This window comes from Ptiloglossa arizonensis, chromosome 5 (assembly GCF_051014685.1).
Source record: "Ptiloglossa arizonensis isolate GNS036 chromosome 5, iyPtiAriz1_principal, whole genome shotgun sequence".
Lineage (NCBI taxonomy): Eukaryota > Metazoa > Arthropoda > Insecta > Hymenoptera > Colletidae > Ptiloglossa > Ptiloglossa arizonensis.
Window position 1 is genome coordinate 28,172,153 of NC_135052.1, and position 25,952 is coordinate 28,198,104.

At 43.8% G+C, this 25,952-nt stretch overlaps 2 protein-coding genes across 5 annotated transcripts in view; one reads left to right on the plus strand and one right to left on the minus strand.

The window, feature by feature from the left end:
• LOC143147083 (uncharacterized) overlaps positions 1-17,291 on the minus strand; it is a 42,196-nt gene extending 24,905 nt beyond the window's left edge. Inside the window, exon 1 of one of the 2 annotated variants that reach the window (XM_076311966.1) lies at positions 16,948-17,291. The gene's annotated coding sequence lies outside the window, so the exon portion shown is untranslated. The remainder of the gene's footprint in view (positions 1-16,947) is intronic. The other variant, XM_076311967.1, reaches the window with a different exon arrangement.
• The window catches only part of Dnalig3 (DNA ligase 3), a 78,123-nt gene that overhangs the window by 25,881 nt on the left and 26,290 nt on the right, over positions 1-25,952 (plus strand). For 2 of the 3 annotated variants that reach the window (XM_076311960.1, XM_076311961.1), the window contains exons 3-4: positions 2,495-2,813; positions 4,303-4,599. In XM_076311960.1, the coding sequence (XP_076168075.1) occupies positions 2,498-2,813; positions 4,303-4,599 (613 nt within the window). In that variant the 5' untranslated portion in view covers positions 2,495-2,497. Of the gene's footprint in view, positions 1-1,543; positions 1,560-2,494; positions 2,814-4,302; positions 4,600-25,952 lie in introns of those variants that run through there. The other variant, XM_076311962.1, reaches the window with a different exon arrangement.

The following is a 25,952-nucleotide window of genomic DNA, read 5'->3' on the forward strand; positions in this document are numbered from 1 at the left end:
CCGAGATCATTTTCGTGGAACTTTGGTCGTGGAATAATTTATTCAAATTGCACGTAATTGATACTTCGACAATAGCCAGGTAAATAACGCGACTACGATAGAAAACTCTCTGCTATGAGAAATAATTTATACGTAGTTGGTTGTTCGATAAGTTTTGTCGAATCACAAAATTTGAATTGAACAGTACTGTACAATGAGTTGCAGAGTGGAGAGAGAACAATCGTGTGGAACTAAACGTAATTTAATAGGTTGCTCGGTAAGTTCAGTCGTTCGATAAGAAATGGATCAGGTTCGTCGTTTTAGTTTTATAAACATGGTACTACCGTTTGACGAACATGTGTAAAGTTTCGTGTAAATCTGTCGACTCGTTCGTATATTTACGGTTATTCGAAATTAAAGTGTCGTAGTATTTTTTTTACGATGGAAAAAATTGAATATCGAGCAACGATAAAACTGTTATTTTTAGTAGGTGTAGCACCGAAACAAATTCGTAAACGATCGTTAAAAGTGTGCAAGGACCTTTCACTTTCAATCGGGGAGCGTAGAAAGATGGGTTGCCGAATTTTAAATAAACGTCGTCGTGCAAGTCTTCAACACGATCTACGCGAAGGATGTCCAAAGAGTAGTGTATATCAACACCAGAAATTGTAACAAAAATATAGGATTATGGTTTGGATCCACGCGAAGGATGTTCAAAGAGGCCATCAACACCCAGAAATCGTAACAAAAATACAGAGTATAGTTTTGGAAGATGGTCGATTAACCGAGAGGGATTCGGTAGAAGCAGCCCTAGGGGGATCGATCTCATTAGGCACGTGAGGAATATTTCGGCCGAAATTTCGACTTTCAGAAAGCTGTGTGCACAATGGGTGCCGCATTCGCTAACAATGGAACAAAACTACATTCGCTAACAATGGAACAAACTACCGAACATCGTTGAGAAAAAAGTCTATCGATCCAAGAGAAGACTATGTCGAGAAACGAAAAAGACGCTCTTTTAAAAAAAATGTTTACATTTTCTCTTCGAGCCAGGTACTTCTGGGACTACCAACCTACGAATGAACCATAGAGTGGAAGTTTCGTGCTTAAATATATTAATACGTTATTATTATTATCCGTTTCTTGTTTCTCGGACTGGTTGAGTAATCAGCAGTACGTTCCAACGATTTATGCTCTCATTCTCCCGTCTCTGGTTCGCGGTACAGCGCTCGAGTAAGCGACACTCGATCCTGCAAACCCTGTTTCTCTTTCTCATTCCGTAGAGGATTATCCTACCAACCGGGCGAGAAAGTCCAAAAGTCGTTCACGTCGTGAAATTCCTTTCCTCGATCCCTTTGGAGTTCTCCAGCCGACCTACAAACCCTCCAAGTACTCCCTTTATTAGATTTAAAACGCTTGTAATCTCGCGTTACATCCTTTTTGGCTAAAATCTAACAGGAGATGCTTCATTTCCGGTCCAATCATCTTCTTCCGTGTTTGAAATGCAGGATCTCTCACGGAGGATCAATCCTTTGCTGTTGTCTCTCGAAAAACTCGGACCAGGCTCCAATTATAAATTGGTAATCACTTGTAATTGGTGGTCAATTACGTCAATTTTAATTACATCCGTTAACTGACGGTGGAACGCGTTATTTTTAATTACATCCGTTTTTTTTTCAATCTCGAGCGATACTAAGGAAGTGAAATATTAAAATGGAAGCAAACTTTGCCAATTTTTTCCCCCAACGTACCTCGAAGAAACTTTTCCTCTACAATTTCCTTTCCTATTACAGTTTCCATGTAACGGGTTGCTCGATAAGTTTCGTTGTTCGATGAACGAACAATTTTTCTGGAAATTTCTTTCCAACTGACATAGTCGGTCGACACACGTCCGTATCGGTCGCTAGTTCGATTCGAACTCTATTTGTTTGTCGATTTACTGAAAACAATTTCGCCAAGTATCTTCTCCACGGTATTAAACGTTAATCCCTACAGGGTTTTATCGTCGAAGAAATTTTAATGCAAGTACCAGGTTGTTCGATAAGTTTTGTCGTTTCTTCCATTATAAAAAAAAAGATACAACTTTATGCAACTGTAAATACACAATTTTATACAAAAGTTCACACATATTCGTCAAACGGTATTCCGTTGACGATGGCTAAAAGTGTGCAAGGACCTTTCACTTTCAATCGGGGAGCGGTAGAAGATGGGTTGCCGAATTTTTTAAACGTGGTCGTGCAAGTCGTGCAAGTTTTATCTTTCGAAAAATAAAACTTTTCGAATGAGACCGTCGTTAAATAACATTAAACAATTGTTCGTTAATATTCGTTTTCACTCGCTGTTACGTTACCTACAAACTCGCTTTCCGATAGTTTCCCCGATAAGTTTTATCGTTGGATAAAAAATAGAATCATTAGCTTCGTGGTTTTAATTTTCCAAAGACGGTAGTACCGTTACCGAGACTCGTCGATCGGTTAAATATTCTCGATTCGATTCGAAGGATGGTCGATTTCAGGCGATGTCGGACGAAGAGAGGGAACCGGAGAAACCGTTCGCGGTGGAGCGGGCGAAAACAGGCCGCGCGAAATGCAAGAAATGCAAGTGCCCCATCGAGAAGGACACCGTGAGGATCGCCAAGCTGGTCACGAGCCCGTTCTCCGAGGGCAAGATGAAGGCTTGGCACCACCCCACGTGCCTTTTCGAGGTGTTCGCCAAGCAGAGAGCCACCACCAAGAGGATCGACGACCCCGTCGAGGACATTGATGGCTGGAACGATCTACCCGACGACGATCGCAATACCATATTGCAAAAGATCGAGGATTTCGAAAATTCCAGTGAGCGTCTCTCTATTTATCTATCTATCTATCTATCTATCTATTTCTCTATCTATTTATCTATCTATTTATCTAGCTATTTATCTAGTTATTTATCTATCTATTTATCTATCCATTTCTCTATTTATCTATCTATCTATCTATCTACCTATCTATCTATCTATCTATCTATCTATCTATCTATCTATCTATCTATCTCTATATATCTCAATCTATCCATCTGTCTATTTATCTCTCCCTTTCTCTTTTTCTTTCTTTCTTTTCTTCTCTCTCGTTTCGTTGTTTTCCTTCGACGACCACAGACGACCTCCCAACGGTGATTTCAACGCCCGAATCTCGATGTTTCCGGAACAACTTTGCTCGAGACCGACGTTTCTTTTTTTTTTCCGTCAAATACCGAATTATTACGCGACGCTCGCGTGGCTCGACGATAAAAAAAAAAGAAAAAAAAAAGCGTTCGAGTAATAGTCGACGACGCGCGGAACGGCCGGCTTCTCGTCTCCGTTCGCTTATCGCGGCGGTTACGAGCCGGAGACGTTTTAATTGCCGTTCAATTGAATCGCGAAACGTACAAATCTTCCTTCATAAATCGTCTCTCGAACGGTATCGCCCATTAGAACGATCTCCGCGATGATTTACGTTCCGAGACAGTAATACGCCCGTGACTCCAGGATTATCGCGCATCGAACGCGTACATTCTACCTTTCTCGCGTATCATCGAGAACCAATTAGCCGATTCTCTCGAGAATCGATCTAGAATTCCCTCTCGAATCGATCTCGAATTCCCTCTCGAATCGATCTCGAATTCCTCGAACGAGGAGAAAGAGAAGAGATTCGCGAGGAGGAACATCGAGATCGACTTAGGTAATTTTAACGCGAACAATGTCACCGGTGATCACTCATACGAGCTCGGTATGTTTAAATAAACGAACACGTGTACAAAAGAAGGTTATCGTCACTGAGAATGCTGGAAAATTATTTTCAAACTTTTTAGATCTTTGTACGTTCTTTCGTGGCTTTTTGTTCATTTTTATATCGAGTTGTAGATCTTATTTACCTTTATGTATCTTTAGCTCTTGTGTATCTTTGGGTCTTCTTATGTATCTTTAGCTCTCATGTATCTTTAACTCTTATGTATCTTTAGCTCTTATGTATCTTTAGCTCTTGTGTATCTTTGGGTCTTCTTATGTATCTTTAGCTCTTTTGTATCTTTAATTCTTATATATCTTTAGCTCTTATATATCTTTAGCTCTTGTGTATCTTCAACTCTTATGTATCTTTGAGTCTTCTTATGTATCTTTAGCTCTCATGTATCTTTAGCTGTTATGTATCGTTAGCTCGAAATGAACAAAAGAAAAACTTCCTCACGATCGTGTAACAGTAAATACGAATCCTTCTGCCACGTTTACAATATTTCTTCTCGGTTCGCGAAAGTAATCTTTCAACGAAAAAGAAGAACGTTAAAAAGTGTCGGGTGTGTTTCTTCCAGACCCGTTCAAAACGCCCAAAACGAAGAAGGGAGAGACAGTTCCTCCGAAGAAACGCAAAACGTCTCTCGACAAGGAGCCCGTCACGATCGCGAGAAACAAACCGAAGAAAGTGAAAAAGGAAGATTCATCCGCTTCTTCCGATGAGGCGAACGCTTCCACCTCGAAGAAGATTCTACCGAGCGCGGACGACTCGTTCCAGGAGTTCCAGCGGGTATGTCGGGACGTGGCCAATGTCGACGCCTACACCGACAAAACCGCCATTGTCGAAAGGATGCTCACCAAAGGATCCGAGGGCGGTGAGTCTTTACCATTTTCTCCATTGAATGCTTCTTTTCTTCACGATGCGCCCGAGTTAGGCGCCGAGTACACCCTCGAGCCGAAATAAACCGTGCGATCACTCGAAGCGAGCCGAGAACGAGAGAGGTATCAATATTCACGGTTAAACACGTAGAGTGATATCGTTCGGTACAATGATACTGTGTTTTCTCAGTCTTGGGGAATCGTTTATTCGTTTTGAATAAGTAATGCTTGGATAGTTGCTAGGTAACAGTTGATAAAGTGACTTAATGTAACGTAACGTGACTTAACGTGCCTTAACGCGATGTAACGTGATTTAAGGTGATCTAACGTGACGTAAAGTGAGTTAACGTGACTAAAGGTGATTTAATGTTATGTAACGTGACCTAACGTGAGTTAAGGTGAGTCAAGGTGACTTAATGTGACTTAATGTGACTTAATGTGACTTAATGTGACTCAATGTGACTCAATGTGACTTAATGTGACTTAATGTGACTTAATGTGACTTAATGTGACTTAATGTGAGTTAACGTGACCTAACGTGGTGCAGTGTTTATTAACGTGACGTAAAGTGAGTTAACGCGACTTAACGTGATGTAACGTGACTCAACGTGATTGAACGTAACTCAACGTGACTTAACGTGATGTCACGAGCAATCTACAATAGAAAATAACCCGACAAAAAGGATACATACTGTAATAAAGTACAAACAAGATTCCTAAACGGGAATCTACGAACAAAAGAGTCTAGAAGAAAAGATAATAAAACACCTGCTCGGAGAAACCCGTGTCGAAAAGTAAGAAACGTACGGGCCACGTGGGACAGTGTTCGACGCCACGTGGAAAAACTAACCTATTTTCCACCGCGCGTCCGACCACCGAATTGTTCGTCCTTCGAGAAAACATATCGAAGAATTTCTTGTACGAAGGACGAAGCAGCCCAGCGATACAACCTTTCGTTAAGTCGACACCTGTTCTCGAACGTGTCCCGATTCGATGTTTGTACGCTAGTTGGACTTCTCCAGTGTCGGATCAACGTTCAAAGTCGTACGGCGCACGAACTGCGTCGCGCCTCGTTTACTCGTGGCTCGACCAATCGGAAGCGTCGCGCGCCGAGACCCGACCGAATTTCGTAACGTTCTCAAGGGGTCAAGGTTTTCGCGTTCGCGCGACTCGTGAATTAGCAGCTGAGATACCGCACGACACGACACGACACGCCACGCCGAACGAACGAGCGAACGAGCGCGATCGAATCTTAATCGGCTCGTCGCGCGATCTACTTCGAGACTCGAGCCCGATGCGCTTCTCGAACCAGTTCACGCGACGCGGTATTACACCACTCTAATTCCTACAACGACGAAACGTGTTACTAATACACGTGTACCAGGGTGTTCGATAAGTTTTGTCGTTCGATCAAACTCGTCGAACAGTATTACATCGAACGGTACTGTAGGAGTGCAAATTTATTTATTCTATTTAGAAGATTTATATTTATGCCTCTACTATAATAATATATTCCCTGTAGATTACAGAAGGAAATATAGGGTCTGCGCAAGGTCACGACGCGTACAAGAAAAAGGAAAAGTCACACCCGCTCGCACCGCGGAACACACACACGTTTTCTCAAAAACTCCTTTTAAAAACTTTTACTCGATACCGGTCGACTCACGTCCGTATCGGTCGCTGGTTAGAATACAACACACCGCCTTTGTCTTTCGCACCGGCTTCCAATGACCCGTCGACCCACCGAAACAGTCGCTCGCTCAATCGAAAAAACTTCGGTATTTCGCTCGCGCAAAACTCGTCCCTACAATCGGCCATCCTGCGTTGACATTCGCCCTCGAATGTCGCCGACTTCGTCGTCTTCGTCCGAAAATTCGTCATCTGTGCTGTCAGTCCACAACTTCATATATTCGACTGCGGTTGAAGTCTCTTGAGGTCCCTCTCCGGTGCCAACTTTACGCACCTGATATCGCTGGTTACGGAGAGTACGAATGACCTCGTATGGTCCAAAATATTTATGCGATACTTTAAGACCAGGTCCTCTCTGCGTTCGTTTAATAGCAACCAGTTCGCCCTTGCAGTAAGCTCTACCCACTCGTCGATTTTTGTCAAATGTTCGTTTGTTTTCTTTTTGAATCTTAGCAATGTCTTCACTCGCTCGAGCTCGCAGTTCGCATCGGTCATCCTGGAACGTCATCATCCACTCCTTCTCAAGTAGTTCCTTTACATCCGGATATTCTTTTAGTCTTGGGTGGATCGGATGTCGTAGTTTCTTGATGCTGTCGTCTTCTTCTTGCGCTTTTCGTAAACGTACTATCGGACTAGCGTAGTCGGATGTAGACGGCTGAACGATCCCGTCGCTAATCCATTCGTCAATCTGCGCATCGACTATGTCTTTCTCATGAGTCGATAGGCGTCTTGCAGATTGATACACGGGCTCATCGTCCGACAGTACTAACTTCATCGTCATGTCTAATTTGTTCGTCTTCTTCGGTTTGTAGTCATTCGCGAGTTTACTCACTACTGCGCGTTGCTCTGGGTTGGTAATACATGAAACGTCTACTACGCTTGTCGTGTTACACGATACGTCAATTTGAAAAACTTCCGGCGCGGTCACATCATCGCTGTCTTTATAGATCGCGGCTGTCGTCGACAATGGTCGAATTGTAATATCTTTGCCTCGCATGTTTACTTCGGTTTTCTTTAAGAAGTTCGCCCCAATGAGGAGCTTGTGCCGCATCATAACGTCAGGGACAGCATGAACGCGAATTCGATAGGAATGTCCGTCTATCGCGATCGTGGTCTCGAATTCTCCCAACGTCACATTATTTTTCGAACCAATACCGTTAAAAGATAGTTCGCCGAATAAGAACAATGGACAACCGAGTTTGATATATTCGCTCGCGCTTATTAGACTAATGTCGCTAGCTGAATCGATCACCGCTTCTATTTTACGACCGTTTAGCTCGATTTCTTTTATGTATTTTTCGCTCGCGACTTCCGTAACAGAACAACTTGGCTTGTTCATTTCTGCTTTTTTCGGACACTTCGATGCAACATGTCCGCGTTCCTGGCAGTCGAAACATTTTACGCCGCGTTGTTTCGTCGGACAATTCGCGCTTATGTGGTAACGTTCACCGCAATTATAGCAACGCGTTACGCTTTTCGTGGTGCCCTCGACGTTGTTTTCTGCATCCGGGCGCGGTTCCCTGTTGTAGGCGCTGGTCCGCCCCGCACGTCTTGCTGTCGCTGGTATGTTAGCCCTTTGGTCGCGAAGAGTCACTTCCCCGAAGGCTTCTAGCAGCTCCTCCGTCGATGATAGGCGCTGGATGCGCGCCTGATTGCGCAACGTCTCGTCAGGTATCCCGTCGATTAAATATTCGAGTACCTCGTCATGATGGATTGGTATTGCATTAGCCAAAATTACTTTTTCATGATAGTACTCATGGAACGTCTCACCTCGTTTCCATATGCGCTGTTCGAACTTCCTCCTCGATGCTAACCGGCTCTGTCGACGATGGAAGGTCGCTCGCAATTCGCCAAGAAGTTCGTCAAACGCCGTCGTGATGTACTCCGGTTTAGAATGCAACCACTCGAGCGCCTTGCCCTTTAGCCGCATTCCCATAAGTACGCGTGCGAAGTCGTCATCGAGTTGGTAGGTGGTTTTAAGCAATCTAATTTGCCTTTCCCACGTCTCAAAGTTGCCTGATTTTCCATCAAACTCGCCGAGTAAATCAGCAATCGTCGTCACATTGACTTTCGGTGGTCGTCGCTGCATCGAAAAGTTGTCATCGTCGTTATTTGCTGGGGTAGTTTGCACGCTGTCACGGACATCAGTTCTTCGATGGTACGCACTGCCGCGCGTCGCCTGCCATTGTGGATTTCTTCTCGCTGTAGCCTCAAGATCAAGCATCCTTCGCATGGTGTCGATCTCGAGACGCGCTACTGCTAACTCCTTCTCGGCTAGCTGCTTCTCCCTTCTACACAGTTCGATTTCACGTTGTTGTTGACTCGCTGCTGATAATGTACTCGCTGCATCACCCGCATACGAGGCTCCAATGTCACCCCCTGCATCGGTACACTCATCTATCAGCCACGTTCCCTCTGGATCGGCTTCTTGCACTCGCGCCACGAGTTCGGCTTTCGTGCCCATGGTCAATAGACCGTGCGTCGCTAAGAGTTCTTTTAACGACGCGACCGTATACTTATTCAAATCTTTCATCGCTTTCTTTCTTTACGACGCGCGCACTACTCTTTGTTTTTTTTTTTCGGCCGCCCGACACACTCGCAAACGTCCGCTGAATGTTCTCGAAACGCACAAAAACTACTTTATAATTTTATAATTAATTTTCCCTGTTTTCGACGCCAAATTTCGTGATGCCTCGCGCGATCCCGGACGAGCCCCCAAAATTTGTAGGAGTGCAAATTTATTTATTCTATTTAGAAGATTTATATTTATGCCTCTACTATAATAATATATTCCCTGTAGATTACAGAAGGAAATATAGGGTCTGCGCAAGGTCACGACGCGTACAAGAAAAAGGAAAAGTCACACCCGCTCGCACCGCGGAACACACACACGTTTTCTCAAAAACTCCTTTTAAAAACTTTTACTCGATACCGGTCGACTCACGTCCGTATCGGTCGCTGGTTAGAATACAACACACCGCCTTTGTCTTTCGCACCGGCTTCCAATGACCCGTCGACCCACCGAAACAGTCGCTCGCTCAATCGAAAAAACTTCGGTATTTCGCTCGCGCAAAACTCGTCCCTACAGTACTTTATCGAACAATACTTTATCGAACGGTACTTTGTCGAACAGTACTACATCGAACAGTACTTTATCGAACAGTACTACATCGAACAGTACTACATCGAACAGTACTTTATTGGACAGTATTTTGTCGAACGGTACTTTATGGAACAGTACTTTGTCGAACAGTACTTTATGGAACAGTACTTTGTCGAACAGTACTTTATCGAACAGTACTACATCGAACAGTACTACATCGAACAGTACTTTATTGGACAGTACTTTATTGGACAGTATTTTGTCGAACGGTACTTTATGGAACAGTACTTTGTCGAACAGTACTTTATGGAACAGTACTTTGTCGAACAGTACTTTATCGAACAGTACTTTATCGGACAGTATTTTGTCGAACAGTACTTTGTCGAACAGTATTTTGTCGAACGGTACTTTATCGAACAGTACTACATCGAACAGTACTTTATCGAACAGTACTACATCGAACAGTACTACATCGAACAGTACTTTATTGGACAGTACTTTGTCGAACGGTACTTTATCGTACAGTACTTTGTCGAATGATACTTTGTCGAATAGTACCTTATCGAACAGTACTTTATCGAACAGTACTTTATTGAAAATTGAGAGACAATTGAGAGAAAATTGAAAGAAAATTGAAGGAAAATTGGAAAAAGATTAAAAGAAAATTGAAAAAAAGGTTGAAAGAAACTGGAGAGAAAATTGAAAGGAAACTGAAAAAAAGATTAACAGAAAATTGAAAAAAAATTGGAAGAAACTTGAGAGAAAATTGAAAGAAAATTGAAAAAAGGTTAAAAGGAAATATGAGAAAAAATTCAACAAACCAACTTTTAAATGCACCTTTTTCAAATGCATTGGGAGGAGAGGAGGAGGTCAGAAATGATCCCTGTTGAAGGGTGAACGCATTACAAAGCTACGTCGACAACGTATACGCCTCGATAATCGCTCGTAATTAGCTTCACCTCCGGTCCTTACTTCCAGGATAATGGAATTTATTTCTTCCCTCTCGTAGGTTCGATCGAAAGACAACAGGTCCTTTGAGAAGCTACGCGAGCTCCGTGGAAAAGCTATTTTTCATACTCTGCCGAGGGGGACGTAAACTATTTACGATAAGGCCGCATCTTCGTTTCTAACCGAGAAAGCTTTGCTCGATTTTCAGTTTTCGTAGTTCCTTCGTGTAATTGGTCGACGTTGCTTAAACGAGGTCGCGACGCGACGTATTTCGCGCAAAAATTTCTTATGCACGTTTCGACCAATTCGAAATCGAGTCTTCGAAAATCGAAAATCAAATTTCAAACGAGCAAAGTACGTTCGGCTCGACGAATACTCGTTTATTTATTTATCCAGCGGGGTAAACGCGTAGAACGCGAAGAAAACTACAGATCGATCGCAACAACTTGAAAAACGCAACGTTCGTCGTTTAAAGCCAACGAGATTATTATTGGCAACGTAAAGAGCAACGTAAGCTCTATTTGATAAAAGAGTTTGGTCGCGGACAGACGTAGGAGACGTAATCGATTGAAATAACTCGAGTAATCGAGGACGAGAAATAACTTGGTTAATTAAATTGTACGCGATACGAAACTCTCGAGTAAAACGTTCCCGATACACGTTACGAATATACAAACATCGAAACGAAACAGACTCCTGAATTCTACCTAAAAGCGGTCGAATGTCATCGAGGGACGAGAAAATCAAGTAATTATCGTTAGTCATTTACGAAAGTTTCCCACAGAAATAAATAATTAAACGAAAAACGAAACTAATGTCGATCGTTTCCAAAAATTTTTCAATTCTACGCCACTGGGCTCGAATTGAAATTCTGCCTAAGAATGGTCGATCGAGGGACAAGAAAATCAAGTTGAATAGAAAAAGTAACCAACGTTGGTCGTTCACCAAAGATACCCATAGAAACAAATAATTAAACGAATAACAACGAGACCAATATCGGTCGGTCTCCAAAGTTTCCCAATTCTACGCCACTGGGCTCGAATTGAAATTCTATCTAAGAATGGTCGATCGAGGGACAAGAAAATTAAATTGTATAGGGAAAAAGTAACCAACGTTAGTCGTTTACGAAAAATTCTCACAGAACGATCGGTTTTCAAAGATTCCCAATTCTACGCCACTGGGCTCGAATTGAAATTTTATCTAAGAATGTTCGATCGAGGACAAGAAAATTAAATTGTATAGCGAAAAAGTAACCAACGTTAGTCGTTTACGAAAAATTCCCACAGAACGATCGATTTCCAAAGATTCCCAATTCTACGCCACTGGGCTCGAATTAAAATTCTATCCAAAAATGATCGATCCAGGGACGAAACGACCGGTTTGAATCGTGCTCAAGTAACTAACTTTAATCGTTTACCAAAGATACCCATAGAGATGAATAAATAAACGAAAAACGAGACCAATAACTGTCGTTTCTAAAGTTTCCCGATTCTACGCCATTGGGCACGTTTTCGTACATTGCGTACAGACGCACGCGGATGAAAACAAACTCGCGCGCGATTACGATCGGCTACATCTGCGCGCAGCCGTTCGTCGAAGATAGCTCGAAAGATTATCGAGGTTTCGGTGACCTTGATAAGCGAAAACGCGCGCAGGAAATGTGACGAAATAAACGCTCGCGCGAAATTGGAGAACGTAGCCGCGGCACGGATCGCGAACGATGTTTTCGCTCGCGAGTCACCCCGCCGCGTTCAGATAAATCGAGATGTATCTCGCGACGTACTCACGCGTTACGTAAATACGAATTACGTTTCGCGTAACCGTACTCGAATCTACGATGATACGTCATTACTGGACCAACATCGCCTACAGAGACCAACCACGACCGACTTTCATCTTCTGGACGTTTCTTTAATTAAACGTGTATTTATTTCGATGTTTATTTATGCATTTACTTCATAATTGATTAATTAATTTATTTATTTATAAACGGGGATCGAAACCCATTAATGTACAAGGAAACATCGGTGAATGTGTCGTTAGGTGAGTTACCTCGTTAATACGTTTGGGATGGTGCTAAGAATTATTTATCAATAATTCTGAAATTTGTAAAGTTGTTTACGGTCAGTTCGATCAGCCTTATGGAACTTTTTTTCAACGTTAAGAGATTCGTCTGTTCTTTAAACTTTTACGATCCACCCGTTACTTTTGGAGATAGCGTTGCGCGACTATTGGCCTTTCGCAACGGTTCTATTTATTTATTTATTTATTTATTTATAGTTAGGGCAATAGACCCTACGATAGAAAAATAAATACAGCGAGGAAAATTAAATAAAAAAGGTTACGAAAGATCGTCAAACCGACAACGAAATTCAGCGGAAGATACATCGAGAGCATACGTAGTGTTTATCGAGCAAAGTGCAAACGCGAGTAATAGAGTAATCGAGGAATTAAGGAAACAGAACTTCTTTGCCACGGGCACGCGAGTAAACACGAAAGATCGCGAGGGAGCGTAGAAATTTACGCCAGTTGTAAAACTGTACACGGTCAATTTCATAATTTATAATGTTTAATCAGTTTTATTGAACGACGAAACTATCGTACTGTTCAATGTAGTTCAATAAAACTTATTGACCAGTACTGTTCAATGTAGTACCGTTCAATGTAGTTCAATAAAATTTATTGAACAGTACTGTTCAATGTAGTACTGTTCAATGTGGTTCGATGAAACTTATTGACCAGTACTGTTCAATGTAGTACCGTTCAATGTAGTACCGTTCAATGTAGTATTGTTCAATGTAGTACCGTTCAATGTAGTTCAATAAAACTTATTGTCGTTCAATAAAATTTATTAAGCAATACGACAGTTTTGTCGTTCAATAAAACTTATTTAACAGTACTGTTCAATGTAGTACTGTTCAATGTGGTTCGATGAAACTTATTGAACAGTACTGTTCAATGTGGTTCGATGAAACTTATTGGACAGTACTGTTCAATGTAGTACTGTTCAATGTGGTTCGATGAAACTTATTGAATAGTACTGTTCAATGTAGTACTGTTCAATGTGGTTCGATGAAACTTATTGGACAGTACTGTTCAATGTAGTACTGTTCAATGTGGTTCGATGAAACTTATTGAATAGTACTGTTCAATGTGGTTCGATGAAACTTATCGAACAATACTGTTCAATTTAATACCGTTCAATTTAGTATCGTTCAATGTAGTACTGTTCACTGTAGTTTGATAAAACTTACCGAACAACCTAGTACATGGTATAAACGGTTCCACGGGATTTCGGTTGCGGTGTTAAACAGTGTCTCATTTTCTGCGTTATTTTCCTAAAGAAATCGATTCCAGTTTCTTTAAAGTTCGAAGAACTTCCGTGAATCTGGTCGAAAGAGCTCTCGAAGGAATAGCTACGCATCGTGTACGGGTTTCGAAGAATTCCGCTGGTCTGGCACGGGAGCGTATCGTCTCGAACCCCGCGCAACGAGGGAAAAAGGAGAAAGAATGAAATGGATTTTTCAGGCGCTCTAGATTGGAATACCCCCTCGAATGTTCGTCGCGCGGTGACGTATCTATCAATGGGCTATCGGGCAGCCACACTTTTCGCGTAAACACTCGCGTTTTCCCCGCCCCCTTGCGCCTTGTCCCTTCCTCTCGGTTCTCGTCCCCCGTTCCTCTCCCCGTCCGTTCCTCGAGGTCGGACAAATACGATATCCGGAATCGGATACAAGGAAACCATTAATCAATCGGCCGTGCAGATTCCTACCGTCTCCGCGCTCCGCCAAGTGGAAGATTTTTACGGGGTTATCTGACTCCTCCGTGCCGCGAATCCCGGGAGCTTCTGCCGCCGGACGAGCGAGCTTTCGGCGCTCAAAGCTCGCCCCGATTCGAGCGGGAAACGAGCGCCCCGACCAGTTCGACGACTAGCGAGGCCCGTTGGGTCCTCCGTCTGGGTTTCGAACGGGGCCCGAAGACTACTTAGGCACGGGGAAAAATTGAAAACGCGACCGATAGACCAGTACGACGACAATAGTGGTTCGTAGAATGATATCTAGATTTGAAACTAGGCCCAAAGACCACTTGGGCCCTAACATTGAAAACATTGAAAATGCGACGAATCGACGAGTACGACGACAATAGTGGTCCGTAGAATGGTACGTGTCGGTTTGAAACGGGGCCCGTAGAATGCTCTGTGTCGATTTGGAACGGGGCCCAAAACCACGTGGGCCCGTGGAAAATTTGAAAGCGTGACCAATCTACGAGTACGACGACAATAGTGGTTTGTAGAATTCTACATAGATTTGAAACTAGGCCCAGAGACTACTTGGGTCTGTGGAAAAATTGAAAACGCGAAGGGGACCGGTCGGGCCCGTGACAAAATTGAAAAAGCAACGAATCGACGAGGCCGACAACAGTGGTCCGTAGAATTCGCTGCGTTGATTTGGAACGGAGTCCGTTCGGGTCCGTGAAAAATCTGTGGAAAACAAACCGACGAGTCCGACAACCATCGAGGTCCGTAGAATTTTTTACGTTAATTTGGTACGGGGTTGTAGGTATGGAAGAGGCCCGGGGACTGCTCGGACCCGTGAAATAATTGAAAAGGTAACGAATCGACGGATATGGCGATAATACAGGTCCGTAGAATCTGGTATATAAGTTTAGGCGTATAAGGTCCCCAAGGACCGCTCGGGCCCGTTAAGGAGTTGAGAAGGTAACAAATCCGTTACGTACGTTTTGGGACTACTTGGGTCCGTGGAAAAATAAAACCGTTACAGAATATTGTGACGACAATACAGGTCTGTAGAATCCTCTGTATAAGTTCGGGATGGGCCCGGGGACCGCTCGGGCCCGTTAAGAAATTGAGAAAGTAACGAATCCGTTATGTACGTTTAGGGACCACTTGGGTCCGTGGAGAAGAAATATTGTGACGACAATAAAGGTCCGTAGAATCCTCTATATAAGTTTGAGACGGGCCCAAGGACCGCTCGGGCCCCTTAAGGAGTTGAGAATGTAACAAACCCGTTATGTACGTTTTGGGACCACTTGGGTCCGTGGAAAAATAAAAAGGTCACAGAATATTGTGACGACAATACAGGTCCGTAGAATCCGCTATATAAGTTTGGAACGGACCCGGGGACCGCTCGGGCCCGTGAAAAACATTAAAGAGGCAATGCATCGACGAGCGTGACACCAACAGAGGTCCGTAGAATCCTCCGTGTCGGTTAGGTCTGGTCCCGGGGTCCGTTTGGGTCCGTGAAAAAATTGAAAACGCGTCGAGTCGAGGGGTACTGTAGCTTCGTGAATCGTCACGCTGCGCTAGGATTCGCGAACGCTCTTGAACGCTCTTGAACGGTTTTGAACGCTCTTGAACGCTTCGAGAGGTTCTCGATACTCGGAAGCGGTTCGAAACTTTCCAATCGTTTTCACAGCGGAGATTCGAACGCCCGTCGCTACCCGCGGCTCGTCGACGGACGACGATCCGACCGCGCGCGAAATTGTTTTCGCAGAAACCGCGAGTTAACTTCTGACACGGCACAGATTGCGGTTCGTTGATTTCTTCCCCGCGTCACGCGCACTTGACCCACTGTTCTCCGTGTCTATCGGCGGGAAATTTTCCGCTTCCAGGGGCGCCGCGAGCCGCCTCCTTCGTGCCTCGCCGGGAAAGGACGTTCACCTCGAAATCTCGGTTCCTCGACGATTACGAATCGTCCCGCGCGAAACGAAATTCGAGCTCGCGAGTCGCGTCGAGTTCACTCGGATACGACGCGACGCGTCGTACGTCACTCGGAAATGAAAATCTCGGGAGACTTCGACGAAAGAGGAGGAACGGTACCTGCTTCTCGTTACGAAATTATTACACTTACTTCGAGACGATTATAAAAACTGGAAAATTATTCGTCGATCGTTCTCCGATGTTCTTGCGAGCGACGAAACGGAGGATTCTCTCGAAACCGGGGTAGGTAGCGATTTTTACTCCGACCGATATTGAATCGAACTACCCTCAAAGTTTGGAACACGTCGGGTACGAACGTTTACGTTTCAAGGATCCGAAGAGATTTCTCCGAAAATACTCGCGTGGTGTTTCTTTGGTAATCGAACGAAATTATTTCGTAGATTTATCTGAAACCTCGCGGTCGAAAACATCGCGATAAAGCCTGACGCAAAGAGGAATTTCAATTCGTCGCGACAAATTTCTTTACTTTATTCAATTTACTCGAAACGTGTCGACTTTAACGGATAATGGGATTTTTCTACGATCGGTATCAATACTGTTACTGTTGTCTTTCGAGTCGATCGACCCGTGCTTTGATCATCCGTGACCGAATTTTGTAAATTCGATCGTCGATCGAACAAATAACATTTTCGTAAACGGTGGAACGATAAAAGCCGGACAATGGACAAGTTCGTTTCTTTCTCTGTTATCGATATTCATCGCGAAACTAATTCGATCCGACGAAACGGCTCGATCGTTTCCCTCACGGTTTGGGTTTACCGGCCGAATCGTAGGATGCGCGCGCAACCGAGAGCCCCAGCGACCGTTTTCCCTCCCTTCGATCCATTCGCGGTCGAAAAGTCGTAACGATGGTTCGCTACTCACCGCGATTCGAATTCCGTTCCCGTTGGTCGATTTTCGATCTTCTTGGTGAAATCCGAGTGGTTTCGCAGGACGACGTGTCGCGTCCTCTCGTGTCGCGTTTCGATCCTCGGCGGCGCGCCGGCTTTGAACCACCCGAGCGCCCTTTGTTTCGCACCACCACCACCACCGTCGCGTCGGTCGTTCTGTCACCACTGTTCTCGATGTCGCGACGATTCACGTAGAGATCGATCGTATTCGCAGTGATCGCTGGCTCGTGTATTTCGCGAAGCTGATCGGCACGATTGTTCGGGAACGCGCGAGCACATTCACCGTTTCGCGACTATTGGTCCCGAGGGCTGCGCTCTCGTGTCTTATAAGCTTAGAGCCGTCCCCACCTAATCGAGTCCAGTTTGTAAACGCGATGTCGAGCCCCTTCTCGTGCAGCCAGCTTGGCTCCAGACGCTCGCCCGTTCTTTCCCTCTTTCTTCACGCGCCGCGATCCTCCCCCCGTTCGCCCCTACTTGTCCTCTTTCCTCTTCGTTCTTCGTTCTCCGTTCTTCGTTCCTCGTTCTTCGTCTCAGCGTCTCCCCCTTTCGATTCGCGATCTCTTCGATTTCGTCTCTTTCCACGGTCTCCTTCTCCTTCTCCGTCCCCTTCTTCTCCTTCTTCTCCCGCTCCCACTGCTGCCCCCACTCCTTCTCTTCTCTTTCTCCATCTTCTTCTTCTTCTTCTTCTTCTCGTTCTTCTTTTTCTTCTTCCTACGCTTCTTCGCTGATGCTTCGTTCGTTCGCGTTCTCGCGTGCCAATTTTTCGACCGATCGGTGCTTTCGACGGAAAACAAAAGGAATATCCAAACGACGCCGGATAAATGAATATCGTCGAACGACTGGGACATCGTACGGGCTACGTATCAAGGTTCGGTGCAAACTTTTTACCACGGTTTTCCGTGTTCGCGTTTTCAGTGTCGAAAACTCCGATTAACGTTGCGTCAACGAACCGGTACAGTTACCTGCCCCGAGATTGTTCGTCGTTTCAATTCGAACGACAACGCTCTACTTTACACCAAGAATTTTATTCTTGGAATTACGTTTCCGGTTCTTCTATTACTAACGGATCTCTATCGACCGATTCTTCACCTTCACGGGCACAAATAAACAAACAAAAGACTCTTTCCAGCCAATTTGATCGCATTCGCGGAACCTTCGACGCCAATCTCGTTCGTTTCGAACGTAACCTCTAAAAATGTTTATTTTTCGTCGTTTCACCGCGACAGTTCTACACGATCTTATACGCTATTATTCATCGAAAGGTTTTCGTTCTTGTTCGAAAATTTCACGAGTAAACGGAACGATCGATATTTACCTACGATAATTTCAACGAACTTCGAGGACCGTTCGATGAATTTAAATACACTCGCGACGTTCTCGTTGAATGTTTACAATTAGTAACTAGCTCGTACTCGACGCGGTCTTTTTGAACCGCCAAATTCCAAATTACCTTACAAATATCTCTTCTTGGAACGAATTATTTAATTTTGGTCGTTATCGTTGAACAATTTAACCGCGAACGATCAGAAATATACTCCCTCGAATTTACGTTTACAAATTTACAACTTTCCACGTTTATAATTCTCCACGGGTTTGGATCGTACGCGCAGTAACAGTAACGGTTTATTCGCGCGCTTGAAAGACAATTTGTAAACGGGCAGCAAAAAAAAAACATACAAAGAGACTACGCAAAGGTGTAAACGTATACAGAACAGTTTCTTATTTTACATCGTGCAACAACGCTTCGCGATGCATCGAAGAGAACCCGCATCCGGGGTCGAAAATTTATCGAAACGAACGCGACTAATTTATCGTTTTATCGGTCGTGACGAATAAATTCACGCTCGAAGGATACCGAATCTTTACGAAAGCGTGATTCTCGTAATCGAGACCGTGAAATCGAACGGAATCGGAATCGATCGATCGGTAAGCGACGAAAAGAGTAACGAGCGACGAGATGACGAGATTCGTTCGTCGAGTTACGCACTCGAATCTAGATAATCGTCTCGAGGCGGGAATGTCAAACTCATTTTAACACGATGGGGCCAATCTACGCTTCGATGTCGGCGCGCTGCTACTCGCGGATCTACAATTATTTTACAACTGGCAAACAACAACTTAACGAACAACATTGTTACTAAAATTTCATTCCTCGTGTTTACAATAGCGTAAACGTGGCTTACGAGCACCTTGGCTTCGCGAAACTTTTCGACTTTGATTTTAACAACATTCACGGTACTAGATCACTGTACTGTTTGTTTAAAAAATTTTATTAGATGTATTACTCCAAAATTTCTGTAAATATACAAAATGTGCGCTGTTGGGTGGTCGAGAGGGTGCAATGTAATTTGTTGGGGATAATTTGATTGCAAGGTTAGATAAAAATTGATAAAAATCGATAAAACGAAGGATGGAAAAGTGGAGCTTTGTTAAAAATTAAATTTTCGAAAAAATTCTCTCGTTAATTTGAACTCGATCGATTTCAAGAATCCGCGGTCGTGTTGGCTCGAATTTCTTAGCGATTTCCGTTATCAAGTTCGATACCGCCTACGTAATGTTTCTTTTCCGGATTATTTTTGCAAGATATAAAAGTGGTCAGTCCGTAAATAAAGTAATAATAATGCTATTTTTGGCGAAAAAGATGGTTGCCGGTTTTCGACATCGAGTTCGTTTCGAATTCTCCGCAAGAGGATTTTGTAGGTTAGGAATGGATCGAATCGCGCGAAAACTATCTACTTTGAAAATTTTACCTCGCTTTACGACCAACTTGATAAATAACGCCCAACGTTTACAAACGTGGTCTCTCTGGTACCGATTTTTCGAGTTCGGTCGAAAGATTCTCGGACGTACCGATTTTTCGACTTCGAAAGATTCTCGCACGTGATTCGAATCGAAAGATTTTCGTATGTACCGACTTTTCGATTCGAAAGATTCTCGTACGTACCGATTTTTCGACTTCGAATTGAAAGATTCTCGTACGTACCGATTTTTCGACTTCGAATCGAAAGATTCTCGTACGTACCGACTTTTCGATTCGAAAGATTCTCGCACGTACCGATTTTTCAACTTCTAACTGAAAGATTCTCGCACGTATCGATTTTACAACACGGTCGAAAATCTCGAAACGTTTGCAAGACTAGTATCTTCGTAAAACTTCGAAGGAAATTGTTTCGGACGCTTCCCTCGCGCCGAAAGAAAAGGTTTCGAGGCTTCGATCGCGAATCGATCAGCGAGCACCGTACCGTGGTTCCGATAAACGCGCTTCTTCTGTGACCTCTCTCTTTCTGTAGTTCTTTTTCCTTCTCTGAATGAGAAACTCGCGCAATCTCGAGACTATCGGGCACCGAATGGCGCCAAAAATTCACGGAGATTACCGAGCACGACTCGTTTCTTCCAATTTTCATCCGATGCGAGCTTTTCCCATCGATCGAGCTTTTCTTCCATCGAATCGGAGCCCCAAAGGCTACGAAAACGTTTACACGGGACGACGGTGGGAATTTGGGCCGCGATTCTATTTTAAACCGGGAACAATAAATACAGAGAGGAACGTTACACGATTCGTTTCAATAACAATAATAATAGTTTATTCGCGAGCTCGGGAGCTCGTTTGTGTTTTCAATATAGCGAACGTAACCGTATAAATAACGCGAGTTTGATATTCTTTCGTCTTTAGATTTAAAAAATGAATAAAATGTGTGGAAGAACCAGCGCGAACAAATTCTAAAATTTTTCGCTTCGTTTTTTCCTCCAAACCGAACAAGAATATCGATAATTTACTCGACGAATTGAATTTTTTTCAAAACCGCGCTCGTAATTCATGAAAGTTAATATATATTTTACGAAAAGTATCGAACCGAGTATAAACCGTTGGCGAAGAAAAAAACTATTTTAGACTTTGTAAACAAAAGAGCAGCCTAAAAACACTTACAAAGGGGGTTGGAGAAAGATAGATCTGAAGAAGTGACAATACGGACAGTTATTTCGAGTAAGGTGCAATTCGTTCGAAGCGTTTGCAACGTAACGAAACGTATAGGTCGCGAGGAGCGCAACGTCTCCGATATTTCCATTCCCCGGAAGAACTCGTTCGATGACGCGTCCAATTACTCGGCGCTATCAACTCGGATAGATCGTAGAGGCGTCGAAAATATTATTGTTTATGCCGTTGCGTGAAATTTCATCGAGTTTACCAACACACCGGCGACCCCCGCGAATCGACGTAATTTCGTCCGCGTTGGAACCGCGCGGAACGGTTTAAACGGTCGACGTCGGCGCCGCGCCGGTTGCGCAACAGGCTCGCTCGCCAAACTCGACGCGCCCGAAACGATTGACCCCGGTCGCGTGAAATCATCCGCCGACGAGATACGACGAGCGCCACCGAACCCCACCGAACCCCACCGAACCCCACCGAACCCCACCGAACGCCACCGAGCGTCACCAGACATACGGGGACCTTCGAAAACGCGTTACCGTTCTCCGTAGATGTGCGAAAAATTAAAATTAAAAACACTTTGCCACCTTCCAAATTGAAATATGCGCGTCGAATTGGTCAGCCATCGTAATTCTTACATATTTCGTCGTATAAAGGCCATTATGCGTTCGATAATTATGAGAATCTGTACGTAAGTCAACCTGTTCAGTCGTGTACCGAATTTCTTTAGCGGCTCGTTGCATTCGTCGCTGGCGTCGCGCGCATGTAACTTTCTATCGCGTATGGACGCAAAGGGCGGTGTGATAAAATATTTATCTACGCATTAAAAGTATATATAATGTACTCGTTCGGTTGCTAGGGGTTTACAAATGCCCTCCACTTCCGATTTGAAAGAAATTCATCGACACGAGTACAGCGTACGTACGAATGCAAAAGTGAGAGACGAATTTTGAATGAAACTTTCCACGGCGTAGCTCCGAGAGTAATTTACGTTGAGAGAAGTTACCGTGATCGTTGAGAACGAACCTTTACGAAACAGTTAAAGACGTCGCGCGTGAAACGTTAACCTAAAAAAGACAGGAACCGATTCGAACGTTACGAGTTCTCGGATAACGTTCACGTACGTACAAGAGATAACGGTTTCATTCAATTCCCGCTTATCTAATTATATTTTTTCTCCAGAGCGTCGTTTACGCTCGATTTTTCGCGCGATCGTCGAAAAATCTCGCGACGAACCCGCACCGTTCCCGATTTCGAACAACTGGGGTCGCTTCGTTGCCACGAATCGGTGTTACTACGGTCCCAATTTCGTTCCTCTTATCGAGCAGCTTTTAAATTTTCGTAGTTCGCGGGGTGCGTATTCTTTCCGAGATTTCGATAACGGAAACCGTTGCTTGTTTATCCGCCACGGTAGCACGAGAGAGAGAGATAAGTTCGATAATTGGCCATCGTCCAGGTTACATAATATTAGGTTGACGGTCGTTTTGTCTTGGTCGATAATTTCACGCATCGTTTCTTCTTCCTCCGCTAGTTTTCGTCGAGACGACCAGCTTATCGGCCAGAGATAACGATAATTCGGAGACTCTTGCAAGTGGTATCGGGTTTCTAGCATTATCTAAATCCGCTTCGTATTGGTGCGTTATCTCGATGGCCCGTTTGGCTCGCACACGTCCAACCATTAACGAATAACCGGAGGAATACGCGCGAGCGGTTTCGTAATCTTCTAGCTCGCTCGGATCCGCGAATTCCGAGCTTCGAAACTCTCGCGAATAGTGCTTCGTCGAGATTAGATAGAAATTCGTGTAACGTAACGTATACGGCTAATCTACCAGCGAGTTATCGTTTCCACCCACCGCGTCACCGGTTTCCGAAAAAACTGACGAACTTTTTGAACCGTGGCTCGCTTCGTCGCTCCCTCTGTCGCGGGCGCGTGCAACTCGGTTGCCCGAGCGGGCACGCGAGGAGAGCCGGAGGGGAGTCGCGGCGAGTGGGGCGCAGGCGCGGGAATGGGCCAGCCCACCTCCCCACTCCAGACGTGCCCTTGCCCGACCAATCCCCACCAGGGGCCTCCGCGCTCGATCCATTCGGCCTTCGGTTACTCCGCGTTGACTCGATGACTCTTTACAGTATCTTTACCTCGATGTTTGCAAAACGAGAGTAATATTACGCTTACGATATTTATAGAAATTACCAACGAATATTTACCAGGTCGACGACTACGAGCCCGATCGGTCTAGGTTAAGTTATTCGTATCGTGTAATTGCTTTCGGTTCGATCGAACACCCCGTAGCTTTTCTCTCCATTTGTTATCCTTCTGCAAAATATTCCTTCGAAATACGACTCGGGGTAGGTGTCTTTTTTTATTTTTATTCGACATCTTTATTCGGAATAAACATACGTTTTTTTTATTTACATTTCCTATGTATTCGAATTATAAATTAGACCCGCCTCTTTCCACTCGTCGAAGTGTCGCAACGAACAACTATCGAGGTTTGCGTCGCGAATACAACGTATTTCGTTTCGTTTTTACCCGACACGAAAACGAGAAAAATATGAAATAAAACGTCGCGGAAGATCGTCGTCGTAGGAGCGCTGTGTGCCCGAAAACGGAGACTCCCTCGATAAAAGTCTTTTAGGTTATTTTTAACCGTACGTCGTTCGAATCGTTTCCGAGAAACGGTTAGTCATAATTAAATACAGTACGATCGTGTTCGAGTTCGTTGTTATCAGGTAAATTTCGCCAATCTATCGATAATATTGTCGCAAAGTTACAGTGATGAGTATAAAAAGTTTTACGTACTTTAACGGACGTGTGGTCACGCGTTTGCGCTTTATCGCGCTCGACTGGGATCGTCGGCCCCACGAGGCACCGGATAAACATTATCGGTGGTGGGGACGATTTCGAAACTTTTATCGAGGTGAAAATCTCGACTCTTAACAAGGAGTCTCCGTATTTGGGAATAATCGCTGCAAATTCTTTTTATATCCCGCGGATGTTACTCGTGCCGCGATGGAAATAAGTGTGTTGAATTTGTAATTTGTTTATTTTCGAGCTTGCGTCCATTTTATCGTCTCGTTGCCGAAACGAACCGTCTCGAAGAAAGAAAATACTTTTCGGGAAATATTTTTCGTAAAAGAATAACAATATCGATAAAATTGTAATAATAGTTTCGTTTAAAGTGAAATATTCCAGTTTCGACGAATTCGTTGTCCGCGAGTCGTCTATATTTAAACGATTTGTTCATCGTCTGGGAAAAAAACCTCTTGGTGTAAAAAAAAAAATTGAAAAAAAAAAAACGAAAACGTAACAGTGCACTATTTTTCGAAATTGAAAGAGTCTGGAGTTTGAAAATTGTCCGGTACATCTCGAGAGTGGATTCTCGATTCGTCGATAAAATTCTCGCTCGCGAGCGGAGCGCGCTGAAATTTTTCGATCCGCGTCGGGCCGAGCGGAAAGTCACCGCAACGTGGCACACTTACTATCTTCCTCCCTTCCTCCCTTATGCGTCACCCCCGCGGCAGAAAACATCGATCTCGTTTCAGAGAACGCGCGAAACGATAAAACGAACATCTCCGTTCGTACCACGATTACTATCGCCCCGTGGAATTGTCATCGAGCGGACGAGAGAGACGATCATCGATCCTCTCCTAATTATCGCGTTTTTCCTCCCGCCGATGGGAGTATTATCGTTTATCGTAACTTATTTCGCGAGTATGCGCGCGTATTCGTTCGAGCATCGTGCGTCATCTCCGAAGAAAATATTTATTTATTTATTTATTTATCTATTTTATTTATTTATTTATTTACGGGTTGGTCCATCAAGAGTACCGTTGACACTGTAATTTCCAAGATGCAACTGTAATTCGCGAACGCTTCTGTGATAAATTGCTCAATAAGTTTTGTTGTTCGACAAAACTTCTTAAACAGTACTGTTCAACGTAGTTCGATAAAACTTCTTGAACAGTACTGTTCAATGTACTTCGATAAAACTTCTTGAACAGTACTGTTCAATGTAGTACCGTTCAATGTAGATACTGTTCAATGTAGTACTGCTCATTGTAGTTCAATAGAACTTATCGAACAGTACTGTACAATGTAGTACCGTTCAATGTAGTACTTATTGATGTAGTACTACATCTAAAACTTATCGAACAGTACTATTCAATATAGTATTATATCTAAAATTTATTGAACAGTACCGTTCAATGTAGTACCATTCAATGTAGTACTGTTCAATGTAGTACTATTCATTGTAGTACCATTCGATGTAGTACTATTCATTGTAGTACCATTCGATGTAGTACCGTTCAATGTAGTACTGTTCATTATAGTACCATTCGATGTAGTACCGTTCAATGTAGTACTGTTCATTGTAGTACCCTTCGATGTAGTACCGTTCAATGTAGATACTGTTCAAGGTAGTAGTGTTCATTGTAGTTCAATAAAACTTATTGAATAGTACCGTTCAATGTAGTACTGTTCATTGCAGTTCGATAAAACCTATTGAACCGTACTGTACAATGTAGTACTGTTCAATGTAGTACCGTTCAATGTAGTGCCGTTCAATGTAGTAGTGTTCATTGTAGTTGAATAAAACTTATCGAACTGTACTGTTCAATGTAGTACTGTTCAATGTAGTACTGTTCATTGTAGTTCAGTAAAACTTATTGAACAGTACCGTTCAATGTATTATAGTACTGTTCATTGTAGTACAATAAAACTTATTGAACAGTACCGTTCAATGTAGTACCGTTCATTGTAGTTCGATAAAACTTCTTGAACAGTAGTGTAGAATGTAGTTCGATAATAGTTATCGAAGAAGCTAGTATTCTCGAAATGTTCCGTGAGCGGCAACTCGCGCGCGATAATTCGACCGGCGACGTTTCGTCTGCTCGATTTAATTATCGAGCGCTCGAGCAGCTGCGCGTTGCCGTCGATCGCTATTGTGTCACCGAGTGGCGATCGGTTTCGATCCCTCGGCCACGATCACTTCGATAACTTCGATAACTTCGCGAGCGACCTAACCGAAACATCGCACAGCGACGAATTC